Source organism: Mobula hypostoma, chromosome 4 (assembly GCF_963921235.1).
Source record: "Mobula hypostoma chromosome 4, sMobHyp1.1, whole genome shotgun sequence".
Taxonomy (NCBI): Eukaryota; Metazoa; Chordata; class Chondrichthyes; order Myliobatiformes; family Myliobatidae; genus Mobula; species Mobula hypostoma.
Window position 1 is genome coordinate 201,060,867 of NC_086100.1, and position 27,374 is coordinate 201,088,240.

The following is a 27,374-nucleotide window of genomic DNA, read 5'->3' on the forward strand; positions in this document are numbered from 1 at the left end:
GTGGCAACACATCTAGAAGGAAAACTCTGATCTCAAACTTCTGAAGCCTTGCGGCTGTACCCATAAAAGTTCTCTGGAAATAAATGCAGGGGAAAGTACAGAACTGGATTCCCTAAGGCAGTCCAAAGTTGAGTTAATGTTGACTGGCAACCTCTACAATGCCACTGGTGCCAGACTGTATCAGCCTCTGCCATTCCGTGTGGAGAGGGCCAGCCTGCTCTCCATATTATATTGCCCAGGCTTACACATGACAGCTCGGGTGCACCATCCACGATCGACCACGACAACGAAGGGCCTCTTACAGTACCACTGCAGGTCACGGTATACAGCTCTGCACTATTTTACCAGATGCTGAGACACAATTTCATTTCCTGTATTTCGGTCAGAGTGTGGAGTAAATGAAAGGTGGTGTGAAGAAGCTGAGGCTACAGAGCTTGAGGGGAAGGGAGTTCCGTGCAGGGCAGGGAGCTGCAGCTGCTGTTCTCTGACTCCATCCCAAGGAAGGCTGGCCTGGCTCCAGCCAGAAAATATTATATTACATCAGGTGTATTGTCAAGGAAGTGTTTACTTCAGACATGCAACTGATATTAGAGGCTGAACTGACACATGACACAAAATTATTTTTTAAAAGGTAATTCACTAAATGAAAACCAAACAGGATACAGAGCAATAGGAATATATAATCGGTATCTGCAGGTGGTGACAGGGCAGGTGGAGAAAGAGCAGGTGTATCAGGGCAGGTGGTAGACGGCAGTTGGTGACAGGACAGGTGGGACAGGACAGGTGGGACAGGGCAGGTGGTGACAGGGCAGGTGGTGACAGGGCAGGTGGGACAGGCCAGGTGGTGACAGGGCAGGTGGAACACAGCAGTTAGAACAGGGTAGGGGGCGAAAGGGCAGGTGTATCAGGGCAGGTGGTAGACGGCAGTTGGTGACAGGACAGGTGGGACAGGGCAGTTGGTGACAGGACAGGTGGGACAGCGCAGGTGGTGGCAGGGCAGGTGGGACAGGACAGGTGGTGACAGGGCAGGTGGGACAGGGCAGGTGGAACACAGCAGTTAGAACAGGGTAGGGGGTGAAAGGGCAGGTGTATCAGGGCAGGTGTATCAGGGCAGGTGATTCGGGGCAGGTGGTGAACAGGCAGGTGATTCGGGGCAGGTGGTAGCAGGGCAGATAGGACAGGAGATCTGTTCTACCTGTTTTTTCCTGTCTCGTAGTGCTGCCCTCTAATTCACTCAGCCGTGTATGGGACACCACAAGTCTGAGACTTTACCTCTGAACCATGAGGCTGGGATTTAAAATGGCATTTCAGAGTGCTAGGCCTGTGCTTTCGGTTATCCCTAAGGAGACGGCAGATGCTGCGATCTGGAGTAAAGCAACTAGCTGGCGAACAACTCAGAGCTTCGAGCAGCACCTTGACAATTTGTGCTACCACCCACCACACACACCCACAGATGTTGCCAGACTCCCTCAGTTCCTCCATTTGAGTGCTTCTGCAGTACTGAGGAATTCACAGCCACAGACGGCCAAGTCACTGAATATAGTCAAAGCAGAAGTTGATAGGTTCTTCATTAGTCAGGAATCAAAGGTTGTGAGAGGGCTGGAGAACGGGGCTCAGAGGCATAATAAATCAGCTATGAAGGTATGTAGAACAGCCCTGTTGGGACATCTGGTCTAATTTTCTCCTACGTCTTATGGTCTTGTCTGAGGATTGTCTGAAGTTCTCCCCTTTCAGCTGTGATGTGCAGCTATGGCTAGTTTGGAAAACACTCAGCAAGTCAGTCAGCATCTGTGGAGCGAGTGGCGACTTTGGGAGAGGCTGCTTGAGTAGCCTGGGCCGGTGACCGTGGTGCCATGGTGGAGGGAGGGTGTGTTTAGTGGAGGGGTGGGTCCTTGCGCGAGTGATTACCCAGGATTGAGTGAGAAAGGAGAGGGACACGGGCACCAGCAGTCGATAAAGTGGTGCCGTCTGAAAAGTGAAATCACAGCTGAGCAACTGGATGAACATCACGGTCAAAAGGGCAGCATGGTAGTGTAACGCTATGACAACACCAGCGACACGGGTTCAATCCTCACCACCGTCCACAAGGAGCGTATACGTTCTCCTGGTGTCCGCTTGTGTTTCCTCCGCTTTCCGCCCACAGTCCAAAGACGTACCGGTTAGGGTTGGCAACAGTTGTGTGAAGATCCCAGCACGCCCTGACACTCTGTCGCTGATGCAAAATGACACATTTCACTGTATGTCTGATGCCTCACTGTAGATGTGACAAAGAAAATTAATCTCTGCTTTTATCCTAATTTTATTTTATTTTATATAAAGATGCAACATGGAACAGACCCTTCTGACCTAGTGGGCCGTACTGCCCAGCAGCCACCTATTTAGCACTAGCCCTATCAAGGGACAATTTACAATGACCAATTCACCTAATGGCCAGCACATATTTGGACTGTAGGAGGAAACTGGAGCACCCGGAGGAAACCTAAGCACCTCATGGCAAGAAGGTCCTTACAGGTGGTGCCAGAATTGAACTCTTCATGCGGGAATGCCCTGAGTTGCAATAGTATCGCGTTAACCATCACACTACAATGGCACCAACGGTTAATGCAGAGATACAATGTAAAATCTGTCAGGAGTTGGTTACAGTCTCTCAGACAGGCTACCATTCCATGTTGTCTCACACTAACAAGTTATTTCCCTTTGCAGATGAAGAGGAATATTGTGCAAGAGATGAAGTACGTGGAGATGGTCCTGGTGGCAGACAATGCAGAGGTTCGTTGCTTCTTCGAACATCACTTACTGAGCCCAGTGCTAAGATTCATGGCTCAGGTTGGAAACAGAGGACAGGAGTTAGCCAATGTTGATCAAAGGTAGAAACAGCGAAACATAGTACATAGAAACAGAGAAGAGAGAACATAGAACAGTGAACACAGAAACAGAGAACACAGAACATAGAACAGTGAACAGAGTACAGAGAACAGTACAGGGCCGCCTCTATACCTGCACTGACCATGCTGCCGAATTAAACTAATCCTACCTACCTTCTCATGGTCTGTATACCTCAATCCCCTGCCTGTTCACGTTCCTGTCTAAATAGCTCTTCAACGTTGCTATCACATCTAAACATAGAACATATCTCAGTACAGTAATCTAAACATAGAACATATTTCAGTGCAGTACAAGCTCTTCAGCCACTATGTTGTGCCAACTTTTTTACCAGCTCTAAGAACAACCTAACTCTTCCGTCTTACATCTCTCTCCAATTTTAATTGTCCATGTGACTCTTATATGTCCCTAACATATCTTCCTCTGCCATCACCCTGAGCAGCAAGTTCCATGCCCCCATCATTCTGTGTAAAATTTACTTCTGACATCCCCCCCGTTTCCTCCATTGACTCTGGCGGTCCAGTCCAGGCACCCACCACTCTCTGTGTAAAAGAAAACTTGTGTCATAAATCTTGTTTGAACTTACCCTTTTCGCTTTAAACCTACGCCCACTAGTGTATAACATTTCCACCCTGGGGTAAGACTCTGACCATATACTCTGGCTGTACCTGTCATTATCTTATAAACCAACCTCTCATGTCCACTCTCACTCTACAAAAAACAATTCATTTGTCTAATTTCTCCTTATAGCTAATATGAGGGGTGATTGATAAGTTCATGGCCTAAGGTACAAGGAGTCAATTTTAGAAAACCTAGCACATTTACTTTTCAACATGGTCCCCTCCTACATTTACACACTTAGTCCAGCGGTCATGGAGCATACAGATCCCTTCTTTGTAGAAGTCGGTGTCTTGGACCTCCAGGTGGTCCACAGCAGGGGTGATTGATAACTTTGTGGCCTAAGGTAGGAGATGAGTTATACAGCTCTCATTACATGCACATGCAGTTCAACTCTTTGAGTGATTATGCAGAAAGTTTGAAGTTAATAACCCATCTCCTTCTACCTCTCCCTCTCCAAGTGTTGCTTTGCCTCTGGTGACAACGTGGCATACCCACGACTTGCTAACCCTAACCTACACCGTTGGAATGAGGGAGGACACGGGGGCAGCCGAGGTCTCGGTGGGAACATGGCGTACCCACGACTTGCTAACCCTAACCCTACACCGTTAGAATGAGGGAGGAAATGGGGGCAGCCGAGGTCTCGGTGCGAACGTACAGGCAGCAGTGGGAATTGAACCCCAATCACCGATGATATAAAGCGTAGAGCTAACCTCTGTGCTACCGAGATGTGCTGTTGGACCAGCAGTGGAGGTGCCGCACAGTAGCTAAGATAGACTGGCAAATGACACTTAAAGGGTTGACGGTGGATATGCAATGGCAAGCATTTAAAGGTTGCATGGATGAACTACAACAATTGTTCATCCCAGTTTGGCAAAAGAATAAATCAAGGAAGGTAGTGCACCCGTGGCTGACAAGAGAAATTAGGGATAGTATCAATTCCAAAGAAGAAGCATACAAATTAGCCAGAGAAAGTGGCTCACCTGAGGACTGGGCGAAATTCAAAGTTCAGCAGAGGAGGACAAAGGGCTTAATTAGGAAGGGGAAAAAAGATTATGAGAGAAAACTGGCAGGGAACATAAAAACTGACTGTAAAAGCTTTTATAGATATGTAAAAAGGAAAAGACTGGTAAAGACAAATGTAGGTCCCCTACAGACAGAAACAGGTGAATTGATTATGGGGAGCAAGGACATGGCAGACCAATTGAATAATTACTTTGGTTCTGTCTTCACTAAGGAGGACATAAATAATCTTCCAGAAATAGTAGGGGACAGAGGGTCCAGTGAGATGGAGGAACTGAGCGAAATACATGTTAGTAGGGAAGTGGTGTTAGGTAAATTGAAGGGATTGAAGGCAGATAAATCCCCAGGGCCAGATGGTCTGCATCCTAGAGTGCTTAAGGAAGTAGCCCAAGAAATAGTGGATGCATTAGTGATAATTTTTCAAAACTCGTTAGATTCTGGACTAGTTCCTGAGGATTGGAGGGTGGCTAATGTAACCCCACTTTTTGAAAAAGGAGGGAGAGAGAAACCGGGGAATTATAGACCGGTTAGCCTAACGTCGGTGGTGGGGACACTGCTGGAGTCAGTTATCAAGGATGCGATAACAGCACATTTGGAAAGCGGTGAAATCATCGGACAAAGTCAGCATGGATTTGTGAAAGGAAAATCATGTCTGACGAACCTCATAGAGTTTTTTGAGGATGTAACTAGTAGAGTGGATAAGGGAGAACCAGTGGATGTGGTATATTTGGATTTTCAAAAGGCTTTTGACAAGGTCCCACACAGGAGATTAGTGTGCAAACTTAAAGCACATGGTATTGGGGGTAAGGTATTGATGTGGATGGAGAATTGGTTAGCAGACAGGAAGCAAAGAGTGGGAATAAACGGGACCTTTTCAGAATGGCAGGCGGTGACTAGTGGGGTACCGCAAGACTCAGTGCTGGGACCCCAGTTGTTTACAATATATATTAATGACTTGGATGAGGGAATTAAATGCAGCATCTCCAAGTTTGCGGATGACACGAAGCTGGGTGGCAGTGTTAGCTGTGAGGAGGATGCTAAGAGGATGCAGGGTGACTTGGATAGGTTAGGTGAGTGGGCAAATTCATGGCAGATGCAATTTAATGTGGATAAATGTGAAGTTATCCACTTTGGTGGCAAAAATAGGAAAACAGATTATTATCTGAATGGTGGCCGATTAGGAAAAGGGGAGGTGCAACGAGACCTGGGTGTCATTATACACCAGTCATTGAAAGTGGGCATGCAGGTACAGCAGGCGGTGAAAAAGGCGAACGGTATGCTGGCATTTATAGCGAGAGGATTCGAGTACAGGAGCAGGGAGGTACTACTGCAGTTGTACAAGGCCTTGGTGAGACCACACCTGGAGTATTGTGTGCAATTTTGGTCCCCTAATCTGAGGAAAGACATCCTTGCCATAGAGGGAGTACAAAGAAGGTTCACCAGATTGATTCCTGGGATGGCAGGACTTTCATATGAAGAAAGACTGGATGAACTGGGCTTGTACTCGTTGGAATTTAGAAGATTGAGGGGGGATCTGATTGAAACATATAAAATCCTAAACAGATTGGACAGGCTAGATGCAGGAAGATTGTTCCCGATGTTGGGGAAGTCCAGAACAACGGGTCACAGTTTGAGGATAAAGGGGAAGCCTTTTAGGACCGAGATGAGGAAAAACTTCTTCACACAGAGAGTGGTGAATCTGTGGAATTCTCTGCCACAGGAAACAGTTGAGGCCAGTTCATTGGCTATATTTAAGAGGGAGTTAGATATGGCCCTTGTGGCTATGGGGATCAGGGGGTATGGAGGGAAGGCTGGGGTGGGGTTCTGAGTTGGATGATCAGCCATGATCATAATAAATGGCGGTGCAGGCTCGAAGGGCTGAATGGCCTACTCCTGCACCTATTTTCTATGTTTCTATGTTTCTATGTAACTAATTTCACAACGTAAGTCAGTGATATTCAACCTGATTATGAATTCTGGGGGGACCAGTATCCCCAAGCACAGGTGTATCTCATTTCCATACAGGTGAGGGGTGTTTGGAGCTGGACTGTGTGCGACTGGGACCTCTGGCTGTTTATTTATCGAGGTTGGATTGGAGTAGGCCCTTCCTGCCCTTTGAGCCAGGCAGCCCAACGTCCCCCGATTTAACCTGAGCCTCATCACAGGACAATTTACAATGAGTGATCAACGTACCCGGTACGTCTTTAGGCTGCAGGAGGAAATCAGATCACCCAAGGAAAACCCGTGCATTCCACTGGGAGGATGCACAGACTCCTTCAGGTGACATTGGAACTGAGCTCCGAACTTGGACAACCTGAACTGCTAAAGCGTTTTACTAACCACTGTCCCAACTCTGCAGCCGCTCAGGAGGGTTCAAGATGCTCAGCTATTAGGTGTGTGAGCTCCATGCACGTAAAGTGTGGTTGAGGTAAAAGATAAAGTAAAATGAATTTATTATCAAAGTTCATGGACAGTATCTCACCATATACAAACTTGAGATTCATGTTCTTGCAGGCATTCATAGTAAAGACAAAGAAACAAAACAATAATAATAAATACACAATAAATATTGAGAACATGAGATGAAGAGTCCTTGAAAGTGAGTTCATAGGTTGTGGGAACAGTTCAGTGATGGGGCGAGTGAAGTTGAGTGTAGTTAGCCCCTCTGGTTCAAAAGCCTGATGGTTGAGGGGTAATAACTGTTCCTGAACCTGGTGGTGTGAGTCCTGAGGCTCCTGTACCTCCTTCCCGATGGCAGCAGTGAGAAGAGAGCATGTCCTGGGTATTCGGGGTCTTTGACGTTGGATTCTGCTTTCCTGGCAGTGCTCCTTGCAGATGTGCTCAATGGCAGGGAGGGTTTTACCTGTGATGGACTGGGCTGTATCCACTACTTTCTGTAGGCTTTTCAGTTCAAGGTGTTTCCATATCTGCTAAATCTTACTGAATGTTGGACCAGGCTAGTACAACATGGGATCATTCCTGCTCCCATTACCTCTGCTCCTTTGTCCATGTCATTTGGTGATTTGTGCTTTGGCCATGATATAACATTTTCAGTTTTGCTGATGACACAATACAAAGTAGGAATCGGAGGGAGATAACAATGCCCAGAAGTTTCTGACCATCTGAATGAGATGTAATGAGCAGGAGCATATGCAAACCCACTCCTGGAAAACGTCCTCCATTCCCTGAGGTTGACCTTGGTCACCACACTGCTTCATCTGTCCTCAACTGACTTCCCTGTGTGTCCATCTCCCAGCGTGAGGGTTTTCAGTGGCTTGGCCTCCACGGTTCTCTAGGGTAGACTTACAGCCTTCTGTGAGGAAAAATGCTCCTCATGTCTGTCTGAAAGAAACAACCCCTTATTTTGAAACAATGTCCTGAGAAGCTGATCAGAGAGAGAGAGAGATCACATAGACCTTTTCCCTGGCCATCAAGAGGCCTTTTTCCAAGCTGATCAGAGGCAGTGATCGAGCGGACAGCCAGAGATCTTGTCTCAGGACTCAAATGGCAAATACCGGGGGGCATAATTCGAAGGTGATTGGAGGAAAGTATAGGGGGATGTCAGAGATAAAGATTTTTTACACAGAGATTCGTGGGTGTGTGGAACACCCTGCCAGGAGTGATGGTAGTGGTAGATACATTAGGGATATTTAAGAGACTCTTAAGTGGGCACATGGCTGTTAGAAAAAAGGACAACCATGTAGTTGTAGAATTTCACAACAGATGCCGGTGATAATAAACCTGATTTTGATTCTGATGGAAAGTAAATCAATCTAATTTGGAGTAGGTTAAGGGGACAGCCCAACATCGTGGGCGAAGGGCATGTATGGTGTTGTAATGCTCAGTATTCCAATAACTCACAAGGGGAGTTATGCTCTCCCCAACCACCCCACACAATCTTCACAAGATCTCCCATTCGTGGAGTTCATGATGCTCTTGGGACACCCTTTCCAAAGTCTCCACATCCTTCCTGGACTGTGGAAGATGGAATTACAGTCAGCATGAGGAACTTCAGTCAGCTTCACTGAGCTGGAGTTGGTAATATTCGGAATTGTTGGGACGGACTGTCATCGACTGGAGTTGGTAACATTCGGAATCGTGGGGATGGAGTGTCATCGACTGGAGTCGGTAACATTCGGAATCGTGGAGATGGAGTGTCATCGACTGGAGTCGGCAACATTCGGAATCGTCGGGAAGGAGTGTGTCACCGACTGTAGTTGGTAACATTCGGAATCGTGAGACAGTGTCATCGACTGGAGTCGGTAACATTCGGAATCGTCGAGAAGGAGTGTCACCGACTGTAGTTGGTAACATTCGGAATCGTCGGGACGGAGTGTCATCGACTGGAGTCGGTAACATTCGGAATCGTCGGGACGGAGTGTCATCGACTGGAGTCGGTAACATTCGGAATCGTCGGGACGGAGTGTCATCGACTGGAGTCGGTAACATTCGGAATCGTCGGGACGGAGTGTCATCGACTGGAGTCGGTAACATTTGGAATCGTCGGGACGGAGTGTGTCATCGATTTATCCAGCATGGAAACTGGCCCCTTAGCCCAACTGGTCTATGGTGATCACAATGTCACATCAAAACTAGGCCCATTCACCAGTGTTTGGCCCAACCATCTAAACACTACTGTCCACGTACTTGTCCAACTGTATGAAAAAACTGTTATTGTACCTGCCTCAACCACTTCCTCTGCAGTTGATCACTTTGTGTTTCAAAATAAAAGGAGGCCCTGAAACTCGTCTTCAATGTTTTGCCTCTCATCTTAAACCTCTCCCCTTTAGTTCTCAATTGCCCAACACTGGGTAAAGAGTGTATTCACCCTATCTGTTCCCCTCATGGTTTTAAACACCTCTATGAGATCACTTTTCAGTCTCCAATGCTCCAAAGAAGTCCCATCCCGTCCATCCTCTCTCTATAACACATTCTCTCAAGTTCTGGCAGTATCATCATAAATCTTTCCTGCACTCTCTCCAGTTTGACAACATCTTTCCTATACCAGGGTGAGCAAAACTGAACAGAATACTCAAAGTGGGACCTCACCTGCCTCCTGTACAATCACACTGTGACTTCCCAACTTTTAAACTCAGTATCCTGAGTTGCGAAAGCTAGCACGGCAAAAGTCCTCTTCACCATCCTGTCTACCTGTGACTCCAGCTTCAGGGAACCATGTGCTTGCACTCCTACCCTGTTCTACAACAGCCCGCACGGTCCTGCCTTTCGGTGTGGAGATCCCATCAGGATTTGACTTTCCAATATGCAACACCTCACATTTATCCAGATTAAACTCCATTTGCCATTCCTTGGCCCACTTCCCCAGCTGATCAAGATCCCCTGCAATTTCTGATAAACTTCTTCGTTGCCTGCTGTACCATCTATCTTAGTGTCACCTACAAACTCAAGTTCCTTTATATTTCTCCCCCTCACCTTAAACCTCTGCCCTCTAGTTCTTGATTCTCCAACCCTGGGGGAGAATGATTGTGACCACCCACATTATTGACTCCGTTCATGATGTTATAAAACCTCCATGAAGTCATCCCTCAGCTTCGTTCTCTCCAGGGGACATGGCCCCAGCCTGTACTATTACTTGTTTATATTTATTCAGAGATACAGTGCGGAACTGGTCCTTCTGGCCCCTTGAGTCACACCGCCCAGCAACCCTCCTAATCACGGGACAATTTACAATAACAGAGTAACTTACTAACCGATACGCCTTTGGACGGTGCACCCAGAGCACCCAGTGGAAACCCACCCATTCCACGGGGGAGATGTACAGATACTCCTTTCGGAGGGCTCCACCATTGACCTCTGAACTCCAATGCCCCAAGCTCTAGTAGCATCATGCTAACCACTGTGTTTATATTTATGCCCAATTTACTTTGAAATCCAATTCTCTTAACTTGCAGTGAGAATAGACCCAACCAGCACAACCAGTTTTAATGTGCCGACATCCTTAATCCAGGAATCAAATCTCAAGCAAACACATCCTTCCTTAGAATGAAGACCAGGAGAGTCTCACCAATGCCCTGTAAAGTTGAAACACATCCCTGTCTTTACTGTCCACACTCTGTGCAATGGCCAATGGTTCTTTAAGCTTCCGACCTATGTTCGTGACACTTCTCACGCTCTTAAACTTTTCGATGATTTTAAGTTCCCTGGCCCCCACTGCTTTATTTTCACCATGGATGTCCAGTCCTTATATACTTCCATCCCCCATCAGGAAGGTCTCAAAGCTCTACGCTTCTTTTTGGATTCCAGACCTAATCAGTTCCCCTGTACCACCACTCTGCTCCGTCTAGCGGAATTAGTCCTTACTCTTAATAATTTCTCCTTTGGCTCCTCCCACTTCCTCCAAACTAAAGGTGTAGCTATGGGCACCCGTATGGGTCCTAGCTATGCCTGCCTTTTTGTTGGCTTTGTGGAACAATCTATGTTCCGTGCCTATTCTGGTATCTGTCCCCCACTTTTCCTTCGCTACATCAACGACTGCATTGGTGCTGCTTCCTGCACGCATGCAGAGCTCGTTGACTTTATTAACTTTGCCTCCAACTTTCACCCTGCCCTCAAGTTTACCTGGTCCATTTCCGACACCTCCCTCCCCTTTCTAGATCCTTCTGTCTCTGTCTCAGGAGACAGCTTATCCACTGATGTCTACTATAAGCCTACTGACTCTCGCAGCTATCTGGACTATTCCTCTTCTCACCCTGTCTCTTGCAAAAACGCCATCCCCTTCTCGCAATTCCTCCGTCTCCGCCGCATCTGCTTTCAGGATGAGGCTTTTCATTCTAGGACGAGGGAGATGTCTTCCTTTTTTAAAGAAAGGGGCTTCCCTTCCTCCACTATCAACTCTGCTCTTAAACGCATCTCCCCCATTTCACGTACATCTGCTCTCACTCCATCTTCCCGCCACCCCACTAGGAATAGGGATCCCCTGGTCCTCACCTACCACCCCACCAGCCTCCGGGTCCAACATACTATTCTCCGTAACTTCCGCCACCTCCAACGGGATCCCACCACTAAGCACATCTTTCCCTCCCACCGTCTCTCTGCATTCCGCAGGGATCGCTCCCTACGCAACTCCCTTGTCCATTCGTCCCCCCCCATCCCTCCCCACTGATCTCCCTCCTGGCACTTAGCCGTGTAAGCGGAACAAGTGCTACACATGCCCTTACACTTCCTCCCTTACCACCATCAGGGCCCCAAACAGTCCTTCCAGGTGAGGCAACACTTCACCTGTGAGTCGACTGGGGTGATATACTGCATCCGGTGCTCCCGATGTGGCCTTGTATATATTGGCGAGACCCGACGCAGACTGGGAGACCGCTTTGCTGAACATCTACGCTCTGTCCGCCAGAGAAAGCAGGATCTCCCAGTGGCCACACATTTTAATTCCACATCCCATTCCCATTCTGACATGTCTATCCACGGCCTCCTCTACTGTAAAGATGAAGCCACACTCAGGTTGGAGGAACAACACCTTATATTCCGTCTGGGTAGCCTCCAACCTGATGGCATGAACATCGACTTCTCTAACTTCCGCTAAGGCCCCACCTCCCCCTCGTACCCCATCTGTTACTTATTTTTATGCACACATTCTTTCTCTCACTCTCCTTTTTCTCCCTCTGTCCCTCTGAATATACCTCTTGCCCATCCTCTGGGTCACCCCCCCCATTGTCTTTCTTCCCAGACCTCCTGTCCCATGATCCTCTCATATCCCCTTTTGCCTATCATCTGTCCAGCTCTCGGCTCTATCCCTCCCCCTCCTGTCTTCTATCATTTTGGATCTCCCCTTCCCTCTCCAACTTTCAAATCCCTTACTCACTCTTCCTTCAGTTAGTCCTGACGAAGGGTCTCGGCCTGAAACGTCGAGTGCACCTCTTCCTAGAGATGCTGCCTGGCCTGCTGCGCTCACCAGCAACTTTGATGTGTGTTGCTTGTTCTTTAAGCTTCTTTATTACCCACTGTACCTGCACACTGACCATTTACATCTCATGGATGAGGACTTGGACAAATTGGGGAATGGCCAAACCAGTGGCAGATGGAATACGGAGTAGGGAAATACACGGTCATGCACCCTGCTAGAAAAAATAAAGGCGCAGATTATTTTCGAGATAGGTAGTGAATTCAGAAACTCGAGGTGCAAAAAGACTTGTTTTTGGATCTCCCCCTCCCCCTCCCACTTTCAAATCTCTTACTAGCTCTTCTTTCAGTTAGTCCTGACGAAGGGTCTCGGCCTGAAACGTCGACTGCACCTCTTCCTAGAGATGCTGCCTGGCCTGCTGTGTTCACCAGCAACTTTTATGTGTGTTGCAAAAAGACTTGGGAGTCCCAGTCAACGTTCCCTCCAAGGTGTGCCACAAAAGGTTGTCACCTTCTACCTCAGTGCCATGTTAAGTGTATCTCACTATCGTACACAATCATATTTCCTTTTCCGGTTTCTGATGCAGATAGTGTTGACAATGTGGGATTTGTGATGATTTGTCTGCAGATTTTAGAACTAGCTTATTTATACTGTTTTTATTGAAGAAATTATTCAGTGCACACATTGTTGTCACTGGGCACAAAATTGCACAGCACAAGAATTTTGCGCACACTGGCCATTACAAATGAGAGAGAACATTTTCTCCCAGTGCAGAATTCCCTAAAGGTTGATTTGCAGACTGAGTCTGTGGTGAGGAAGGCAAATGCAATCTTCACATTCATTCCCAGAGATGTGACACTAAGAGTTCCCAGCACTCTGGTAAAATTAAATTTCAAATACTGTGAGCAGTTTTGGACCACTTATCTGAGAAAAGATGTGCTGGCGTTGGTTCACAAGAATGATTCCAAGAATGTAACGATTAACGTATGAAGAATGTTTGATGTCTCTGGCCTGTTTAGAAGGATTTCATTGAAACTATGAGGAGTGGTTGATAACTTCGTGACCTAACGTAGAAGGATTCAATTTTAGAAAACCTGGCACATTTATTTTTGAACATAGTCCCCTCCTACATTTACACACTTAGTTCAGCGGTTGTGGAGCATACGGATCCCTTCTTTGTGGAAGTGGTCTACAGCAGGGGTGATTGATAAGTTCGTGGCCTAAGGTAGAAGGAGATGAGTTATTAACTTCAAATTTCCTGCATTATCACTCAAAGAGTTGAACTGCACGTGCATGTGACGAGAGCATCTTGGACCTCCAGGTGGTCCACAGCAGGAGTGATTGATAAGTTCGTGGCCTAAGGTAGAAGGAGATGAGTTATACAGCTCTCGTTACATGTACAGCAGTTGAGTGAAAATGCAGAAAGTTTGAAGTTACTAACTCATCTCCTTCTACTTTTGGGCCACAAATTTATCAATCACCCCTGCCGTGGACCATTTCTGGATATGCTCCCTGACCACTGGAGTAAGTGTGTAAATGTAGGAAGAATAAATGTGCTAGGTTTTCTAAAATTGAGTCCGTCTACGTCAGGCCACGAACTTATCAATCACCCCTCGTATATTGAATAATGAACGTGCAGAGGCGGTTTCCTATAGTGTGGGGTTTAGGACCAAAGGACACAGCCTAAAAATAAAAGGGTGTCCCTTTAAAACAGAGATGAGAGGTAATTTCTTCACTTGGAAGGTGGCGAATCTTTGCAATTCATTGCCACAGACAGCTGCAGATGCAAATTCATTATGTACATTTAAAGCAGAAGTCAATAGGTTATTGTAAAGTCATGAGGAGAAGGCAAGAGAATGAGGTTAAAGGGATAAAAATTCAGCCATGACAACAGCACAGACCCGATGGGCCAAATGGCCTAATATTGCTCCTATGTCTTATGGTGATGGGCTGTAATATGAGAATGATGGAGATCATTTAGGTGATAAGATTATAGGGGTGTAAGAGTGTGGGATGGTTTGGATGGTGAGATGCTGGCAGGGATGTCAACAGAGCAGCAATGGTGTGCGTTTCTGGGGAAAAATCAGGAAGGTGCAGGACATGTGTATTCCAAAAATGAAGAAACACTCAAATAGTAAAATAGTACAACGTGGCTGACAAGGGAACCATAGAACCATAGAAACTACAGCACAGAAACAGGCCTTTTGGCCCTTCTTGGCTGTGCCGAACCATTTTCTGCCTCGTCCCACTGACCTGCACACGGACCATATCCCTCCATACGCCTCCCATCCATGTATCTGTCCAATTTATTCTTAAATGTTAAAAAAGAACCTGCATTTACCACCTCGTCTGGCAGCTCATTCCATACTCCCACCACTCTCTGTGTGAAGAAGCCCCCCTAATGTTCCCTTTAAACTTTTTCCCCCTCACCCTTAACCCATGTCCTCTGGTTTTTTTCTCCCCTTGCCTCAGTGGAAAAAGCCTGCTTGCATTCACTCTATCTATATCCATCATAATTTTATACATCTCTATCAAATCTCCCCTCATTCTTCTACGGTCCAGGGAATAAAGTCCTAACCTATTCAACCTTTCTCTGTAACTGAGTTTCTCAAGTCCCGGCAACATCCTTGTAAACCTTCTCTGCACTCTTTCAACCTTATTTATATCCTTCCTGTAATCTGGTGACCAAAACTGAACACAATACTCCAGATTCGGCCTCACCAATGCCTTATACAACCTCATCATAACATTCCAGCTCTTATACTCAATACTTTGATTAATAAAGGCCAATGTACCAAAAGCTCTCTTTACGACCCTATCTACCTGTGACGCCACTTTTAGGGAATTTTGTATCTGTATTCCCAGATCCCTCTGTTCCACTGCACTCCTCAGTGCCTTACCATTAACCCTGTATATTCTACCTTGGTTTATCCTTCCAACGTGCAATACCTCACACTTGTCTGTATTAATCTCCATCTGCCATTTTTCAGCCCATTTTTCCAGCTGGTCCAAGTCCCTCTGCAGGCTCTGAAAACCTTACTCACTGTCTACTACACCTCCAATCTTTGTATCATCAGCAAATTTGCTGATCCAGTTTACCACATTATCATTCAGATCATTGATATCGATGACAAATAACAATGGACCCAGCACTGATCCCTGTGGCACACCACTAGTCACAGGCCTCCACTCGGAGAAGCAATTCTCTACTACCACTCTTTGGCTTCTTCCATTGAGCCAATGTCTAATCCAATTTACCACCTCTCCATGTATACCTAGCGACTGAATTTTCCTAACAAACCTCCCATGTGGGACCTTGTCAAAGGCCTTACTGAAGTCCATGTAGACAATATCCAATGCCTTCCCTTCATCCACTTTCCTGGTAACCTCCTCGAAAAACTCCAATAGATTGGTCAAACATGACCTACTACGCACAAAGCCATGTTGACTCTCCCTAATAAGTCCCTGTCTATCCAAATGCTTGTAGATTCTGTCTCTTAGTATTCCCTCCAATAACTTACCTACTACCGACGTTAAACTCACTTGCCTATAATTTCCCGGATTACTTTTTGATCCTTTTTTAAACAACGGAACAACATGAGCTACTCTCCAATCCTCCGGCACCTCACCTGTAGACAGCGACATTTTAAATATTTCTGCCAGGGCCCCTGCCATTTCAACACTAGTCTCCTTCCAGGTCCGAGGGAACACCCTGTCAGGTCCCGGGGATTTATCCACTTTAATTTTCCTCAAGACAGCAAGCACCTCCTCCTTTTCAATCTGTACAGTTTCCATGATCTCACTACTTGATTCCCTCAATTCCATAGAATTCATGCCAGTTTCCTTAGTAAATACAGATGCAAAAAACCTATTTAAGATCTCCCCCATTTCCTTTGGTTCCGCACATAGCCGACCACTCTGATCTTCAAGAGGACCAATTTTATCCCTTACAATCCTTTTGCTCTTAATACACCTGTAAAAGCTCTTTGGATTATCCTTCACTTTGACTGCCAAGGCAACCTCAAGTCAAAGCTATTGTAAAAGCAAAAGAAAGGGAATACAACAAAGCAAAAATTAGTGAGAAGATAGAGGATTGGGAAGTTTTTAAGACCTACATAGAGCCACTAAGAAAATCATTAGATGAGAAAAGATGAAATATGAAAGCAAGCTAGCAAATAATATCAAAGTAGATAGTAAAATTTTTTTCAAGTATGTTAAAAATAAAAGAGAAATGAGAGTGGATATAGGACTGCTAGAAAATGAGCCCTGAGAAATAATAACGAGAGACAAGGAGATGGCTGATAACAAATTAGTATTTTGCATCAGTCTTCACTGTGGAAGACACTAGCAGTGCCTGATGTTGTCATGTGTGAAGGAAGAGAAGTGGGTGTATTTACTGTTACAAGAGAGAAGGAGAGAAAGTTACTAACATGTTAGCGCATTGGCTGATTTGTAGGAGGCAGTGAGTGGGAATAATAGGACCCTTTTCTGGTTGGCTGCCAGTGACTAGTGGTGTTCCACGGGGATCACTGCTTCTTTTCATGCTGTATATAAATGATTTAGATGATGGAGCAGATGGCGTTGTTGCCAAGTTTACAGATGATATGAAGATTGGTGGAGGGGCAGGTAGTGTTGAGAAAACAGGTAGGATGCAGAATGAATTAGACAGATTCAAAGATTGGGCAAGAAGGGCAAATGTTGGAAAATGCATGGTCTTGCACTTTGGTAGTAGAAATAAATGTGCAGACTATTTTCTAAACGGAGAGAAAATCCAGGAATCTGAGATGCAGAGGGACTTGGGAGTTCTTGTGCAGAACACCCTAAAGGTTAACTTGCAGGTAGAGTCGATGGTGAGGAAGGCAAATGCAATGTTAGCATTCATTTCAAGAGATCTTGAGTACAAGAGCAGGGATGTGATGCTGAGGCTTTATAAGGCACTGGTGAGGCCTCACCTTGAGTATTGTGAACAGCTTTGGGCCCCTCATCTTAGAAAAGATGTACTGGCATTGGAGAGGGTTCACAGGAGGTTCACAAGGATGATTCCAGGAATGAAAGGGTTATCATACGAGGACCATTTGATGGCTCTGGGCCTGTACTTGCTGGAATTCAGAAGGATGAAGGGAGGATCACATTGAAATCTTTTGAATGTTGAAAGGCCTAGACAGAGTAGATGTGGAAAGGATGTTTCCCATGGTGGGGGAGTCTACGTCAAGAGGGCACAGCCTCAGGATAGAGGGGTGTCCATTCAAAACAGAGATGTGGAGAAATTTCTTTAGCCAAAGTTTGGTGAATTTGTGGAATTTGTTGCCACATGCAGCTGTGGAGGACAGGTCATTGGGTGTATTTAATTGGGTTCTTGACTGGACATAGCATCAAAAAATATTGGGAGAAGGCTGGGAAGTGGGGCTGAGGAGGAAATAGAAATAAGATCTGCCACGATTGAATGATGGAACAGATGGCCTAATTCTGCTCCTATATCTTATGGTCTTATGTCTTATGGATAGATTGTGTACAGAGTGGTTTAGTTGGTGGGACTGGGTGGGATAGGGCATTGTGTACAGAGAGGTTTGGGTGGTGGGTCTGGGTGGGTTAGGACATTGTGTAGAGTGGTTTGGATGGTGGGACTGGATGGGATTGAGGATTGTGTACAGAGTGGTTTTGGTGCTGGGTCTGAGTGGGATAGGACATTGTGTAGAGCGGTTTGGGTGGTGGGACTGGTGGTACAGAGTGGATTTCAGTCAATTATGTCTAATCACTGATTGTTTTCCAGTACCAGGTCCTTGGGAAGAATAAGGATGCTGTGGTGAAGAGGATGCTCAACATTGCAAACACGATGGACATGGTGAGTGAGTTTACCACATATCACACAGTCTTATCCACACCCGTAACCACTCGAATAATGAATCCTCCTACTCACCTCAGTCAGAACAACGTGAGAAATGCAAATTGTGGCAGGTACTGGTTACCTGCAATAAAAGCCAAAGACGCTTGTCGTGAGAGAATGTCTGACTGCTGAGCTCTTTGGATGAGAGTGAAGTCAGCAAGGGCAGAGTGGCACAAGGCTCAGTCAATGGGGGACAGCCGGTTTGCCCGATGCCTCCTGGGCGCCAGGGTCAGCAACGGCTCCAGGTGGCTGCAGAATATCTGAAGGGGAGGGTCAGCAGCCAGAGGTCATGGTGCACGTTGGCACCAATGATGTAGGTAGAAAGGGGAAAGAGGGGATGAGGTCCTACACAGTGAGTCAAGTCAAGTCAGGTCGCTTTCTATTGTCATTTCGACCATAAATTGCTGGTACAGTGCACAGTAAAAATGAAACAACGTCCTCCAGGACCATGGTGCTGCATGAAACAACACAAAACTACACTAGACTAAGTGAGACAACACAAGGCTACACTAGACTACGTAAGACAGCACAAAAACTACACTAGACTACACCTACACAGGATTACATAAAGTGCACAAAACAGTGCAGGGCAGTACAATAAATAATAAACAAGACAATAGGCACAGTAGAGGACAAATTATAATATAATAATAAATGATATAGATGTCAGTCTAGTCTCTGGGTATTAAGGATATAAGGATATAAGAATATAAGGAATTGGGAAAGACCCAAAGAACAGGACCTGAAAAGTACTTATAAGACCATAAGATATAGGAGCAGAAGTAGGCCATTTGGCCCATCAAGTCTGCTCCACCATTCAATCATGGGAGGATCCAATTCTTCCATTCGTCCCCACTCCCCTGCCTTCTCCCCATACCCTTTGATGCCCTGGCTAATCAAGAACCTATCTATCTCTGCCTTAAGTGCACCCAATGACTTGGCCTCCACAGCCGCTCGTGGCAACAACTTCCACAGATTTACCACCCTCTGAGTAAAGTAATTTCTCCGTATCTCTGTTCTAAATGGACGTCCTTCAATCCTGAAGTCGTGCCCTCTTGTCCTAGACTCCCCTACCATGGGAAATAACTATGCTATATCTAATCTGTTCAGGCCTTTCAACATTTGGAATGTTTCTCCAAGATCCCCCCTCATTCTCCTGAACTCCAGGGAATACAAGGCGTTTCGATGGGGTGTTTTGGTCACCTACCTGCAGGAAAGAAGTAAACAAGGTTGAAAGCGTGCAGAAAAAACTTACAAGGATGTTGCCGGGTCTGCATGACTAGAGTTATAAGGAAAGATTGAATAGGTTAGGACTTTATTCCTTAGTATGTAGAAGATTTCGAGGAGCTTTGATAAAAAGTATACAAAATTATGAAGGGTTTAGATAGGGTTAATGCAAGAAGGCTTTTTCCACTGATGTTGGGTGGGACTACAATGAGAGGTCATGGGTTAAGGGTGAAAGGTGAGAAGTTTAAGGGGAACATGAGGGGAAACTTCTTCACTCAGAGGGACGTAAGAGAGTGGTATGAGATGTCAGCACAAGGGATTCATGCGATCTGGATTTCAACATTTAAGCGAAGTTTGGATAGGTACGTGGATGGTAGGGGTATGGAGGGCTATGGTCCACATGCATGTTGATGGAAGTAGGCAGTTTAAATGCTTTCAGCATAGACTAGATGGGCCGAAGGGCCTGTCCTGTGTTGTACTTTTCTCATTTTAAAATCTTTTTTATTGATTATTATTGAGATTAACAAAAAAATACATTAAAGTAATCAAGTCAACATGTCAATATATACAATGAGGAGTTAAGTTACCAAATAACTGATTAAAAAAAGCTAAAGAATATATCAATAATAACCAAAAAAAGGTGTTAAGAGTATTTTTTTTTGGAAAAAAGAAAGAAGGAAAAGAGAACCCCTGCTAACTAAAACAAAAGAAAACCCCTGCTAACAAAAAAACTGAAAAGAGAAAAAAACATTGGGAGCACGACCCCAGAGCTATACGCCATGCAAGCTTCCATAAAAGACAAACATCAATCCGCCAACTCAAATCCATTTACACAAGAATCAGAAGGGGACCATCTCAATTAACTCAGATCAAATAATAGTAGCGGCAAAAGAACCCCACCTTTTCTCAAAGTCAAATCGAGGATCAAAAGTTCGACTTCGAATTTTCTCCAAACTAAGACATAGCATCACCTGAGAGAACCATTGTATCAGAGTGGGAACAGAGACATCTTTCCATTTTAATAAAATAGCCCTTCTGGCCAATAATGTAATAAATGCAATTACATGTTGGTCAGATATAGAAATATCATGAATATATTGAGGATTATACCGAACAAACCAATCAATTTATTAGCGCAAACACAAGGAATTCTGCAGATGCTGGAAATTCAAGCAACACACATCAAAGTTGCTGGTGAACGCAGCAGGCCAGGCAGCATTTCCAGGAAGAGGTACAGTCGACGTTTCAGTCCAAGACCCTTCGTCAGGACTAACTGAAGGAAGAGTTAGTAAGAGATTTGAAAGTTGGAGGGGGAGGGGGAGATCCAAAATGATAGGAGAAGACAGGAGGGGGAGGGATGGAGCCAAGAGTTGGACAGGTGATTGGTAAAAGGGATATGAGAGGATCATGGGACAGGAGGCCTGGGGAGAAAGAAAAGGGGGAGGGGGGAAAATCCAAAGGATGGGCAAGGGGTATAGTCAGAGGGACAGAGGGAGAAAAAGGAGAGAGAGAGAAAGAATGTGTGTATATAAATAAATAACGGATGGGGTACGAGGGGGCTCTGTCTGCCAGAGAAAGCAGGATCTCCCAGTGGCCACACATTTTAATTCCACATCCCATTCCCATTCTGATTTGTCTATCCATGGCCTCCTCTACTGTAAAGATGAAGCCACACTCAGGCTGGAGGAACAACACCTTATATTCCATCTGGGTAGCCTCCAACCTGATGGCATGAACACTGACTTCTCTAACTTCCACTAATGCCCCACCTCCCCCTTGTACCCTATCCGTTATTTATTTATATACACACATTCTTTCTCTCTCTCTCTCCTTTTTCTCCCTCTGTCCCTCTCAGTATACCCCTTGCCCATCCTCTGGCCTTTTTTCCCCCCACCCCCTTTTCCTTCTCCCTGGGCCTCCTATCCCATGATCCTCTCATATCCCTTTTGCCAATCACCTGTCCAGCTCTTGGCTCCATCCCTCCCCCTCCTGTCTTCTCCTATCATTTTGGATCTCCCCCTCCCCCTCCCACTTTCAAATCTCTTACTATCTCTTCTTTCAGTTAGTCCTGACGAAGGGTCTCGGCCTGAAACGTCGACTGTACCTCTTCCTAGAGATGCTGCCTGGCCTGCTGCGTTCACCAGCAACTTTGATGTGTGTTGCCTGTCAATTTATTAGGTTGCAAATTAATTTTTAAAGCTTTAGAAATTGTAGAGAAAATAGATTTCCAAAACTGTTTCAATACAGAACATGACCAAAACATATGTGTCAATATTGCTGTCTTGGTTTTACATCTATTACATTCACTATCAACATTAGGAAACATTTTAGACAGTCTTTCCTTTGTCAAATAGTAATGATGTAAAAATTTAAATTGAATTAGAGAATGACTGGCACAAAACGAAGAAGAGTTAACCAACTTCAAAATTCGTAACCAATCCTCTGTTATCGAGGTCATGTTACGCTCTCTTTCCCGATCTTGCTTAATCTTAAGTAAAGGATAGTTATCCTGTTGTAATAATAAATTATACATTTTCCCAATGAAACCTTTCACTAAAGGGTTCATTTTTAAAATAACGTCTAACAGGTCAGAGTCTTGTATATATGGAAAATTACTTAAATATTCTTGTAAGAAATGTCTGACCTGAAGATATTGCAAGAAATGTGAGTACGAGAGAGAGTATTTAGTTACTAATTTCTCAAAAGACATCAATCAGCCTTCTTGGAACAGATCCATGAAGGAATAGACTCCTTTATTCCTCCAAAGAAAAAAGGTAGGATCACTTAAAGAAGGTTTAAATAAATAATTTTGATAAACTAAACTGAGAAGGTTAAATTTTTTGAGATTAAAAAAATTACAAAACTGGTACCAAATTCGTAACGACTGCTCAATCATAGGATATAAATTTGGGTTAGAAATTTTGGCCAGTTGTACAGATAAAGAAGCTCCTAAATAACGAGGTTAAGTAAAACTGTTTCACAGCTTTCAATTCCTAATCAACCCAAGGTGGTCGTTCATTTTTATCAGCCCAATATAACCAGGAACACATATAACGTATAACGTGTCGTACTTTTCTATGACTTTATGATGCTATGTTGGAGTCAGCATGGTTTCCTTAAGGGGAAACCTTGTCTGGCAAATCTGTTGGGAGTTTTTGAGGAAATAACGGGGAGGATAGACAAAGGAGAGTCGGCAGATATAGTTTACTTGGATTTTCAGAAGGCCTTTGACAAGGTGCCACACATGAGGCTGCTTAGCAAGATAAAAGCCCTCAGTATTTCAGAAAGGATACTAGAGGGGATAGAAGATTGGCTGACTGCCAAGAGGCTAAGTGTGGGAATAAAAGGAACCTGTTCTGGTTGGATGCCAGTGACAAGTAGTGTTCCACAGTGGTTAGAATTGGGACCGCTTCTTTTCAGGTTATCTGACAACGATTTGGATGAAGGAATTAATGGATCTGTGGCCACATTTGCAGACGATACGAAGATAAGTGGAGGGACAAGTAATGTTGAGGAAACAGGGAGTCTGGATTTAGAACAGAGATGAGATGCCAGATGGTGGTGAATCTGTGGAATTCTCTGCTATGGATGTGTCTAAGAACACTGAGGCTGTCTACAAGAAGGGTCAGAGCCGTCTCTATTTACTGAGGAGACTGAGGTCCTTTAACATCTGCAGGATGATGCTGAGGATGTTCTACGAGTCTGTGGTGGCCAGTGCTATCATGTTTGCTGTTGTGTGCTGGGGCAGCAGGCTGAGGGTAGCAGACACCAACAGAATCAACAAACTCATTAGTAACACCAGTGAAGTTGTAGGGATGGAACTGGACTCTCTCACAGTGGTGTCTGAAAAAAGGATGCTGTCCAAGTTGCATGCCATCTTGGTCAATGTCTCCCATCCACTACATAATGTACTGGGTAGGCACAGGAGTACATTCAGCCAGAGTCTCATTCCACCGAGATGCAACACAGAGCGTCATAGGAAGTCATTCCTGTCTGTGGCCATCAAACTTTACAACTCCTCCCTTGGAGGGTCAGACACCCCAAACCAATAGGCTGGTACTGGACTTATTTCATAATTTACTGGCATAAATTACATATTACTATTTAACTATTTATTACTATTTTCTATTACTATTTATTATTTCCATGATTATTACTATTTCTATTACTGTTTATTATTTATGGTGCAACTATAATGAAAACCAATTTCCCCCGGGATCAATAAAGTATGACTATGACTATGACTATGACTATGTAAACTTAAAGCAGATGTTGATAGATTCCTGATTAGTCTGGGTGGTAAAGGTTACAGGGAGAAGGTAGGAGAATGGAGCTGAGGTTAATAATCAGCCATGATAGAATGGCAGAGCAGACTCGATGGGCCAAGTGGCCTCATTCTCCTCCTACGTCTTATGGTCTCCTGGTCTATTTGGGCCCATAGGTTCTCGGTAAATCCAGTGAGCAGCTCTTCACTCTTCTCCCTGCAGTATTACAGACCATTTAACGTCCGGATCGCTCTGATTGGAGTTGAGGTGTGGACCCAGGACCAAGTCACAGTGGACAGGGATGCCGGGAAAATGCTGACCCAATTCCTTCAGTGGAGAAAGAATAGCCTGCTCCCCCGGCTGTACAACGACAACGCACAGCTCGTTCTGTGAGTGCTTCACACCATCTCTCTCGTAAACTCCCGTCGTTCTGCAGTAGGTAACTGTGAATCTTTTCACTCATCGTCAGAATGTCGACATCTCTGGAAGGACGATATTTAGTGGATACTCTTTAAGAAGGGAGGGAGGCAGAAGAAGGAAATTATACTATCATGGCTGCTTTATTATCCCCTTCTACTACCTTCACCCAGCCTTTGGCAGTCCAGTTAACCTAGATCCCATTATACTTTGACACCATGGTTACTCTAGAACCCACCAACCTTTGACACCCTGGTTGATCTAGAACATATCAACATTTGATACCCTGATCAATTTAGAACCCATCAATCCTTGACACCCTGATTAATCTAGGGTCCGTCAACCTTTGGTGTCCCAATTTAATCGAGAACCCATGTACCTTTGACACCGTGATTAATTTAGAACCCATTGGCCTTTGTACCCAGACTAATCTGGAACCCATCAACTGTGACACACAGGCTAATCTAGAACCCATCAATTTTTGACACTTTGATCAATCTAGAACCTGATGAATCTAGAACCTATTACCATCACCTTAAATATAACCAATGACTTGGTCTGCTCAGCTTTCTGTGACAATGAATTCATCATCCACTGGGTAAGGAAATTCCTCCTCGCCTCTGTTCTAAATGGACATCCCTCTATTCTGAGGCTGTGTCCTCTGGTCCTATACTCCCCCAATGCAGGAAACATCCTCTCCACGTCCACTCTATCTAAGCCTTTCAATATTCAATAGATATCCCCCTTCTAAACTCCAGCAAGTACAGATGTTAGAATCCGTTACTAAGAATGAGGATTTGGAGGCACATAATAATGTAGATCAAAGTCACCATGGTTTCCTTAAGGGAAGATCTTGCCTGACAAATCTGTTGTAATTTTTTGAAGAAGTAACAAGCAGGTTGGGAAAAACAGAGAATTGGTGGATGTTGTGTATTCAGATTTTCAGAAGGTCTTTGACCAGGTGCCGCACAAGAGGTTGCTTAGCAAGGTAAGATCCCGTGGAATTATAGGAAAGATTCTAGCATGGATAGTAGGGGAGCTGCAGTAGCGTAGTGGTTAGCATCATACGTTACAGCTCAGGGCATTCCGGACTTTGGAGATCAACTCCGGTGCCATTCTCTACGGAGTCTGTGCACACCCTTCCCATGGAATTAGAGTTTTCCCTAATTTCCTCCCATAGTCCAAAGACGTACCAGCTGGGTTAATTGGTCATTGTACATTGTCCCGTGATGAGGTCAGAGTTAGTGGGGTTTGTCAGTGGTCACTGGACCTACTCCATGCTGTATCTGAATAAAGAAGTAACATTGGCAGGAGGCAAAGAGTCGGAATAAATAGGGGCTATTCTGGTTGGCTGCCGCTCTGTAGAGGTCAGTATTGGGAATACCTCTTTTCGTGTTGTATGTCAGCGATTTAGATGACAGAATTGATGGCTTTGTTGCCAAGTTTGCAAATGATACGAAGATAGGTGGAGGGGTAGGTAGTGTTGAGGAACATCCGTGGAAAAGATCTGTCGACGTTTCGGGCCGGAACCCTTCGTCAGGACCTTCGTCAGGAAGGGTTCCGGCCTGAAACGTCGAGCTGCCCGACCTGCTGAGCTCCTCCAGCATGTTGTGAGTATTGCTTTGACCCCAGCATCAGCAGATTATTTTGTGTTTAGTGTTGAGGAAGCAGGGAGTCTGCCTGGGACTTTGGGAAAATGGGCAAAGATGTGGCATTTGGAATATGGTGAATGCAAGTGTATTTTCATACACTTTGCCAGCAGGAATACAGGCATAGACGATTCTCTAAACGGGGAGAAAATTGAAAAATCAGAAGTGAAAAGGGACTTGGGAGTCCTTGTGCAGGATTCCCTAAAGGTTAACATGCTGATTGAGTTGGTGGTAAGGAAGGCAATTGCAATGTTAGCAATCGTTTCAAGAGGACGAGAATATAAGAGCAAGTATATGATGCTGAGGCTTTACAGGACATTGGTCAGACAGCACTTGGAGTATTGTGAGCAGTTTTGGGCTTTTATTTGAGTAAAGATGTGCTGGCTTTGGACAGGGTCCAGAGGAGGTTCATGGAATTATTCCGAGAATGAAATGGATAACGTATGATAAGTGTTTGATGGCTCCGGACCTGTACTCACTGGAGTTCAGAAGAATTAGGGGGATCACATTGAAACATATCGAAGATCAAAAGTGCTAGATAGAATCAATATGGAGAGGATGTTTCCTCTAGTAAGGGAGTCCAGGACCAGCCTCAAAATAGAAGGATGTCTCTTCAGTACAGAGATGAGGAGAAATTTCTTTAGCCAGATAGTGAAGAATCTGTGCAATTCATTGCCACAGACTGTTGTGGAGGCCCAGTCATTGGGTCTATTTAGAGCGGAGGTTGATAGGTTCTTGATTAGTAAGGTTATGGAGAGAAGGCAGGAGAATGGGGTTGAGAGGGACGATTGAATGGCAGAGTTGACTCCATGGGAAAGGTGGCCTAATTCTACTCCTATGTCCTTTGGTCTTATGTTCATCTTGAGTTGCATTTGAGCAGTTGTTGATGTGTTGTCATTGGAGAGGGTCCAGAGGAGGTTCATGAGAATGATTCTGGGAACGAAGGGGTTAACATATGAGGAGCATTTGGCAGCTTTGGCCCTGTACTCACTGGAATTTGGAAGAACGCTGGGGGGATCTCATTGAAGCATATCGAAAGTTGACAAGACTAAATAGGGTGGATGTGGAGAGGATGTTTCCTTTGGTTGGGGTACCCAGAACTAGAGGGCACAGCCTCAGAATTGAGGAGCAACCCTTTAGAATGACTTGACTTTATTTATTTCTTACATCCTTTACATACATGAGGAGTAAAAATCTTTACATTATGTCTCCATCTAAATGTGCAATGTGCAATCAGAGTAATTTATAATAATTTATAATAAATAGAACAGTTGAAGGAATATAGAGTACACTCAGATCAGTGTGAGTTCATCAGTCTGATGGCCTGGTGGAAGAAGCTGTCCCGGAGCCTGTTGGTCCTGGCTTTTATGCTGTGGTACCATTTCCCGGATGGTAGCAGCTGGAATAGATTGTGGTTGGGATGACTTGGGTCCCTAATGATCCTATGGGACCTTTTTACACACCTTTCCTTGTAAATGTCCTTACAGAGGTAGGGAGAAATTTTTTTTTAGCCAGAGAGTAGTAAATCTGTGGAATGCTCT

The 27,374-nt window shown here is 45.0% G+C and overlaps 1 protein-coding gene across 4 annotated transcripts in view; it reads left to right on the forward strand.

Annotated features, from left to right (window-relative positions):
* Positions 1 to 27,374, forward strand: part of LOC134345890 (disintegrin and metalloproteinase domain-containing protein 12-like) — a 221,200-nt gene that overhangs the window by 106,238 nt on the left and 87,588 nt on the right. For all 4 annotated transcript variants that reach the window (XM_063047227.1, XM_063047228.1, XM_063047229.1 and 1 more), the window contains 3 exons: positions 2,704 to 2,769; positions 18,162 to 18,233; positions 23,990 to 24,156. In XM_063047227.1, the coding sequence (XP_062903297.1) occupies positions 2,704 to 2,769; positions 18,162 to 18,233; positions 23,990 to 24,156 (305 nt within the window). The remainder of the gene's footprint in view (positions 1 to 2,703; positions 2,770 to 18,161; positions 18,234 to 23,989; positions 24,157 to 27,374) is intronic.